The sequence below is a fragment of the Manis javanica genome, chromosome 11 (assembly GCF_040802235.1).
Source record: "Manis javanica isolate MJ-LG chromosome 11, MJ_LKY, whole genome shotgun sequence".
Classification (NCBI taxonomy): Eukaryota; Metazoa; Chordata; class Mammalia; order Pholidota; family Manidae; genus Manis; species Manis javanica.
In genome coordinates, this window is record NC_133166.1 from 100374644 (window position 1) to 100382436 (window position 7793).

Genomic DNA, 7793 nt, shown 5'->3' on the forward strand with positions numbered 1-7793 from the left:
GCCCATCCACCCCCGAGGAGTGCTAGGCCCCCCAGTGCCCTCTCAACAATGAGGTTACAGGGCTTCACTGTGTCTTATTCCATTTTCTCTGGTTTTGGGTACATCCTAGAACTGAGGCCAGCGGCTCTAAAAAGGGCTTAGGCAATTCTGTATTTTTGGCCCCAAGAAACAAGGGCCCCACTAAGTCCCAAAAGGGAGCATTTACAACTTCTAGCTCCTTAGTATCCAGACTTTTATCAAAGCCCCTGTGAAAATACCCAGTTAATATTTGACCTCTTAATTATTCCTTGCCGGAATCGTCAGGGGAGCGAGGAGAATCCCAAATCCCCAAGGGTCTCTCCAGCTCACAGAATTTCTAAATCCTTTAAAGAATAAAAATAAAATTTTAGGCTCCTCTCTCCTCATGCCAACCAAGGGTCCCTAAAATAACCCACCAAATATGAAGTCCCATGTGTCCCCTCCTAATGGAAACCAGTTTATTCTGAGTGTCGCTGGAGGGCAGAGATTGTAGGATTCTACAAGGCAGGATGATGAAAGAGGTCAGTCCCTTACAGGCCCCTGTCCGCTTCTCAGACTCCTCCTTCAGGTACACAGGCAGTCCTGACAGCCTGCGCTCCCGGGCCCCCATGATCACCCCGGACCTGGAGAGCGGGGTCAAGGTGTGGCACCTGGTGAAGAACCATGACCACGGGGACCAGAAGGAGGGTGACCGGGGCAGCAAGATGGTGTCTGAGATCTACCTGACGCGGCTGCTGGCCACCAAGGTAACTCCCGCTCTGCCCAGTCCAGGAAGGGCTCCCCAGAGGAGTACGTCCTGCCCTCCCCAGCACCACCACAGCATAGGAAGGATGTCATGGAGCCTGTCCCCCTGGGGACAAGCAGGTGGGAGTCCAGGGCAGGCTCCCCAGGGGATCAGGCCTCTGCTGACCCCTATCCTTTGGCAAAAATCACAAGGATATGGTTGTTCCTGGCCCACCCCTCAAGACCACCGCTATGCTTCAGAGGAATGGCTCTCTCACCTCTGGGTCTCCATGAGCCTTAGGAAGATACTGGGGCTTCCTTACTGGTGTTAATTGGACAGATAAGCCAACCTCCACCATCACTGCCTTTTCTTTGCCTTTCTGGCCTCCTGGGAGGAAAAGCAGGAAGGCCTGGTCCTGCCAGTAATCCCAGGGGAGGCCCCCCTTCCCTAGTCCATGCCATCCATCCCTCAGTATTGATGGGAATGAGGCAGTGCTGGAAGCTGTGATCTAAGTTGTCTTCCAGCTCCCCCAGCAGAGAACAAATATGCCCCTAAGTATGGCCATCATGTGCCCATATTTGCCAGGACAGACTAGATTTCAAATGCTCTACCCCAATGACCCGCAAGAGTGTTGCTGAAATTCTAACAATGGCATCCAGATTACAGCTCTCAGACCAGATCCCAGAAGTGACACAGAAATAGACCATCAGACCACATGTCTCAAATTTTGCTTTCCCTGATATGCTAATAAAAGACCAATGAAGAAACAGTAGAAAAAGCTAGACATTTTCCTCTCCATCAGAGGTGTTTCTTGAACCTGTAAACTGTGGTATCCAGGCCCAGCCTTGTCCCTGCCTCAGAGACCCTGAGGCCCCGTGGGCCAGGGCTGTGCCTTAGTGTTTTCCCACCTGATCACTCCAAACACCATTTATCTCAGGCCACTAATACCATAAGCCTCTTCACACCTTCCCGCCAGACCCTCTGGGGCCCTGCCTCGCTCATGCCAGAAGCCCCCAGCCTCCCAGCTTGTTCTTCAGACACCAGCTGGTACCAGTCTGCACCTTCCCTCTCCTGCAGGATGCCTGGACTCAGAGCACTTGCTGTCTTCCTAGCGAATGCCCTGTGCCCACACCCACCTGGCATGGACACATGCATAAACGTGGCATGTGCCTGCATGTTGGATTCCCTGGAATCCACAGCCCATCCGGTCTCTCCCACCTCCCCAGCACCCCAACAGCCCTCCCCACACTCACTGCACCGTCTGCACAGCCTGGCTTCACAGACCAATTTTCAAGGCAGGATCTGTCCAAGGCACCATCTGGTCTGCCCATCTGCTGCCTGCAGTGCCCCATCCTCCACCTCTTGCTCTCCCACCACCCGACCTACAGGGCACCCTGCAGAAGTTTGTGGATGACTTGTTTGAGACCTTGTTCAGCACTGTGCACCGGGGCAGCGCTCTCCCCCTGGCCATCAAGTACATGTTTGATTTCCTGGATGAGCAGGCGGACAGACACAGCATCCACGACACAGATGTGCGGCACACATGGAAAAGCAACTGGTGAGCCCTCAGGGAGCCCGGGGTGGGCAGGGGCTGCAGCCTGGAGAGTCTGCATGCTGCAGGGCACGGGGACCAGCAGCGCCAGGGAGATGGGGAAGCCTGTTCTCCGTTGTGGCCGCGTAATCCAAGGCTCCTAGGACAGACAGTGCACATATGCTCTGAAGAACCAGCCTGGTCCCCAGGCTGCGGGCGCCAAGTGGGGCCTGTCTGGCTTGGGGCCTGGCACCAGGATGCACGCTCAAGCTGTGCCCTTTCAGGCTGAGACCCTTCCTCAAAAAGTGCCTCCTCCCTGCCTCAGACCTCTGGTTCTCAGGAAAGGCTGCTGGAGGAACCCCAGAGAGCCACACTTGAGACTGGGCAGCAGAGCTTGAAAGCCAGCAATGTCGGGCATTCTGAGGAGGGCAGAATCTAAGGCACTTCCTGAGACAGGGAAGCCCTGACTTAAACTTCCACCCCTGGGAAAGTGCTGGGGAAAGCTTGCACCTGCTATAGACTTGAGCCCACCGTCTAAGAGGATGTCACTGCAAACTTGATCCCTTAAGGCCAAGTTATTACCCCGGCGCCATAGCTCTCGGGGAGCAGCAGGCAGGCTGCCTTCCCTAAGGTGCCCTCCACAAGCAGGCCCAGCGGTGGGAGAAGCAGCTCCCGCAGGCCTTGCAGTTTGAACCGCGGCCACAGACCAATCTGACAACTGGCTTTCAGGTCAGACAGGGCCTGGCCAAGAGCCCGAGTCAAAAACCTTCCTTCAGGGAAGAGTACGGAGGAGGGAGAGGGAGGTCCAGGCATTTGGGTTGGGCAAGCAGCCCACACAGCTGTCTGGAGTCAGCCTTCTCCTCAGAAAACAGAGCCGACACAGATGGGCCCCGGCTGTTATTTGGGAATCAAAAGTCCTAGCAACCAGCAAAACACTCTGGAAAAACCCAGCCCCCTATATCCCTCTCTTCTCCGGGCCTGGGGTTGCTGTGATCCTATGAGGTCTGTGGCTTTGATCTCAGCCGGTGAAAGGGAGAGACTCTGGTGTCTGGGGTGAGGAGCCCACAGGGCACTTCGCTGGGCGGGGCCATCGCTGTCTCCTCTGCTTTGGAGGACTCCCCAGCCCAGCGCTGCAAGTGGGCGACTTCAGGGAAGTCAGGAGAAAGTTCTGGATTCTCTCCATCTCTGTGCCTTCTGTCGCTGGCCAGCCCCAAGTCGTAGAAATGCCCTACCCTGGAGTTGTGGTCAGAAGAGTCCCTTTGTCCAGACTTCAAATAGCTAATATCCAAGGAAAGAATATTAAAAGCTCCCCAAAGCTGCTGGAGGAAGGGGAGGTGGGGAGATGCAGCCCCTCTCAGCCGACACCACTCCTCCTAGGTTACAGGAAATCAAAGACCCTGTTGCATTTTGAAAGATAAGCAGAAATAATGGAAGGGCTTGGAGTGGGCAAGGCTGACTTTTCCAAAGACTTGGCACAGCTGAGACCACTGGGGTCCTTGAGAGTCCCCAGGAGATGCAGGAGGGGGGAGGAAAGCAGGCTGGATTGCCACAGCACCATCTCGGGCCCGAAGGAGGAGCCAGGGCCCAGAGCTCCCTGCGCAGAGGGGCCCAGAGGGTTAAGGGCCTGAGGCGGCTGGAGTAGGAGAAGGCGGCAGAAACAGCAGCTGCTCTGGTTTTGAAGGGAAGTAAACAGGCTTATCCTCCTCACGGCCTAAGGAGCAGAGAAAATTCATTCTCCTCTGATTGTGAATTCCTGAGTTGCAGAGGAACTCTCCTAACGACTGAGGAGTTCCTCTTGGGGTGGGAAATGCTGCGAGCGACTGAGTCATTCCCAGCAGGCCAATAGCGGCCCCTCTTCTCCCCTCTGCCCAGCCCCGAGAGGAGAAAGCCCTGGGGAGAGGCTTGAAAGAGCTGCCCCCAGGGGAGCCCATTCCCCAGCCCAGTCAGGCCAGGCCAGCGGCGGGCTGGGCGGGGAGCTCAGGTGGCGCCCTTTGTGCCACTCGGAGGCAGTGCGGGGGCTGCTGGCTGGTCCCCCTGGACAATGGCCACGGGCGCTGGAAGGGACTCGAGGAGCCTGGTGGCTTTGTCTGAGGCTCTGAGAAAATTGTATGGTTCTCTGTACTTGGGCTCCCCTGGGGGCATGGAGGCCTGGAGGGAACGGAACCCACCACGCCCACACACACCCCCACCCCCGTTGTTAGAGAGCAGGGTCGTACCCCGTACCCCGTTGGGTACAATGGCGCCTATCCTGCTCTCCCAGGGTCAGGAGCAGCTTGGGCTAAGTGAGCCATCCTGGCTGGGTTTCTGTGATTTCGCTCCCTTGCCCTTTGGAGAGAGAGTTGGCATTTGGGGAGGAGGAGGAATATTTCTGGACAGCGTGGGGGTGCAGCAGAGGTACACGGGCCAGGCTCTGCTCTGCCCTTTCCCACAGCCTCCCTCTGCGCTTCTGGGTGAACGTGATCAAGAACCCCCAGTTTGTATTTGACATCCACAAGGGCAGCATCACGGACGCCTGCCTCTCCGTGGTGGCCCAGACCTTCATGGACTCGTGCTCAACATCAGAGCACCGGCTGGGCAAGGACTCGCCCTCCAACAAGCTTCTCTACGCCAAGGACATCCCTAGCTACAAGAGCTGGGTGGAGAGGTGAGCAGCCCCTCGGGACAGGCCTGCGCCCCGGCCGCCTGCTCCATGCCCCGCCCTGGAGGCCTCACTGCCCAGGACGCAACTGTGTGTGTGACACCCGTGGGCTCTCATGCCCCCACCCTTCCTCCTTGTCCCAACTTCCAGCTGGAGGAGAAAGGGAAATTTTGTGCCCTTGGAAGTCAGATCGCTATCATTCTAATGACTGTCTGTTGAGAACATACTAAGTACCCAACCCTCTGACTGAATTTTTTATGTATCATCTCAGTAACATATCCACCAGAGTTGTGAAGTAGGTATTACTGTCATCTGTATTTTACTGATAAGGAAATGGAGGCAGAGAGAGCCTAAGTAACTTGCCCAAGGTCACACAGCGAGCACGTAGCAGTGCTGGGATTTGAATATAAGGAGTCTGGTCAGGGTCTGGGCTTTTAACCACTCGGCAGAGGGGAAGGAGACAGGGGGGCCCTGCAGCCAGAAGTTCACAGCTGGATGGATTCTAGCCTCAGTGCGAGCATCAGTCTCCAGGCCTCAACCTCAGTGTGAGGCAAGAAGCCAGAGGAAACCACATTAGAAGAGAAACGGGGAGACAGGGGCAACTGGGGACACCCCGTGCTCTCAAGGGGCCTGTCAGAGCAGGGTTAGGCAAATGTTTGCTGAGTCCCCATCAAAGAGCCTGTCCTCTCTCTCTCTGGCAGATACTACGCAGACATCGCCAAGCTCCCCGCCATCAGTGACCAGGACATGAATGCCTACCTCGCTGAGCAGTCCCGTCTGCACGCCGTGGAGTTCAACATGCTGAGTGCCCTCAATGAGATCTATTCCTATGTCAGCAAATATAGCGAAGAGGTAAGATGGGGCCCTGGAGGGGACAGAAGCCAGCACATAGCACGCGAGGCAGTGAGACAGAATGCCTGGCTCGGTCCTTACATAACCGCGGCAAAGGGTAATTGAGAAAACATATTCATGGAGTCAAAACCCCAAGAGCTCAAAAATCATTACCATTCCTTTAGAAAGCAGCCTAACCTCTCCTGATTCATCCAACGCTTTCTTGAACATTTCATTATCTTTCACACATTGTTAATACAATAAATAACACTTTTAGTAACATAATTGTTTTTAGTTCAAAGTGTTGTACGACTAAAATTTCATTCTTCCTTAAACAATGAATCAGGCTATTCTTCACACTTGGGCACATGCTGTCAGTTACATTTCAGATAGACAGGTGGACCTCACCATGCCTATGACTTCAGGGAAGTCACAAGTCATGCATTAGCATTGGGGCTGCAAGTAATATTAGTAATAATAATAATAATAATAATAGTCAACACTTATATAGCACTTTCTATATGCCAACTATTGTTTTAAACACTTTAAATGCATACAAATATATGTATATTTGTACATGCATATATACATACAGGCAAAGGTATATACATACATATGCACACATACACATATACATAGACACACATATATATTCAGTTAATTATTTCCATTTTTTAAGGTTATGTTCACTGGGGCAGAAGGATTCAGGGTTTGGCAAGTGGCGTCTTCCAGATGGAGTCCTGAAGTCTTCCCCACCTTTGTTTTCGTTCCTCAGCTCATTGGGGCCTTGGAGCAGGATGAGCAGGCCCGGCGACAGCGGCTGGCGTACAAGGTTGAACAGCTCATAAATGCCATGTCCATTGAGAGCTGAGGGCCAGAGCCTCATGTTCCCGAGCAGAGGGGCCCATGAGGGCTGTCACACCGGGAGTCTCAGAAGGAAGGACGAGAGAAGGGGATCAGACCCCAGAGCTTGCTGTCCCCTGGGACCCCACCCGGGGAGAGGGGAAGGCCCCTCTCCCCACGCCAGCCAAGTTTCCGTCACAGCCGCTTCCTGCAGGGAGACCCTTGGGTGTCTCCCACCCCCAGTCCGACCCAGAGAGGAGCAGGGGGCGCAGAAAAGGTGGTTCTTCAAGCTGAGAGGCACCAACTGGGTACTTGGCTCCTGCCTCTGTGACTGCTGCTTTGCATGAAAACTCATTTGATGTATATTGGGGAAATAATGAGAACTTTATTTAATTTTTTTTAAGAAAAAGGGGGAAAAAAACAAATAAAACAAAAGCCTCCCTGTGAATCCCGTCCAACTTCTGTTTACTTCTGATTTCTGTTCCCTGCCTTCTTTGTCCCCCCTTCACCCCTCCTTCCTTGTGGAAGTCCTGTTTCCAAAGGCCAGAAAAAGCCTACTAGAGATACTGGGAGAAACTGGAGGGAAAATGATTGCTTCCTTTCCCTTGAAATCAAAAAAAAAAAAAATCAGAAGGAGAAGAATGAGCACAAGTCCACACCAAACACTTCGCAAACGTAGAGGCCAGTAAAGCCTGGAATTATCCTGGCAGCCGAAAGAGCGTGGAAACTACAGAACTTTGCACAGATTGCAAAGCCGTCAGTGGCTCAACCTGGCTGACTGGAAATTGAGCTTTACAAACCACACACCTGTATATTCTCATCTCTGGACAGGAGCCTGGCGTCTATAGAGCACCAATGCTTTTGGCTACTGTTTTGTTGTTTGTTTGTTTGTTTGTTTGTTTGTTTGTTTTATTTAATGCGAAGCCTCAACAAATGAGGAGCTGGTCTTTGGTACTTTCCCTTTTGGGTTCCGTACAGTTACTTTGGGAAGTGGGGGAGAGGTGGGCCTCTCCCAGACCAGACGCCTGAGGACCCTGGGCAGTCCTGCCTTACATCAGTCACTGTCATCAACCATGCACCCTGGGGAAAGGGTCTGCTGGTGTGTGGCCCAAGCCTCCAGGAGGTTCCCCTTGGGAGCTGTTTTGGGGACCTGCGTAAATGGCTTTGGACTCCAATCTGCCACTTGTTTCTTGCAATTAAAGAGAAAA

At 53.5% G+C, this 7793-nt stretch overlaps 1 protein-coding gene across 1 annotated transcript in view; it reads left to right on the forward strand.

The window, feature by feature from the left end:
• The window catches only part of PLXNA2 (plexin A2), a 201046-nt gene extending 194013 nt beyond the window's left edge, over positions 1–7033 (forward strand). The window contains exons 28-32 of the mRNA XM_017658745.3: positions 574–764; positions 2131–2300; positions 4705–4917; positions 5613–5763; positions 6518–7033. Coding sequence (XP_017514234.1) covers positions 574–764; positions 2131–2300; positions 4705–4917; positions 5613–5763; positions 6518–6613 — 821 coding nt within the window. The 3' untranslated portion in view covers positions 6614–7033. The remainder of the gene's footprint in view (positions 1–573; positions 765–2130; positions 2301–4704; positions 4918–5612; positions 5764–6517) is intronic.
• The last annotated feature ends 760 nt before the right edge of the window (positions 7034–7793 follow it).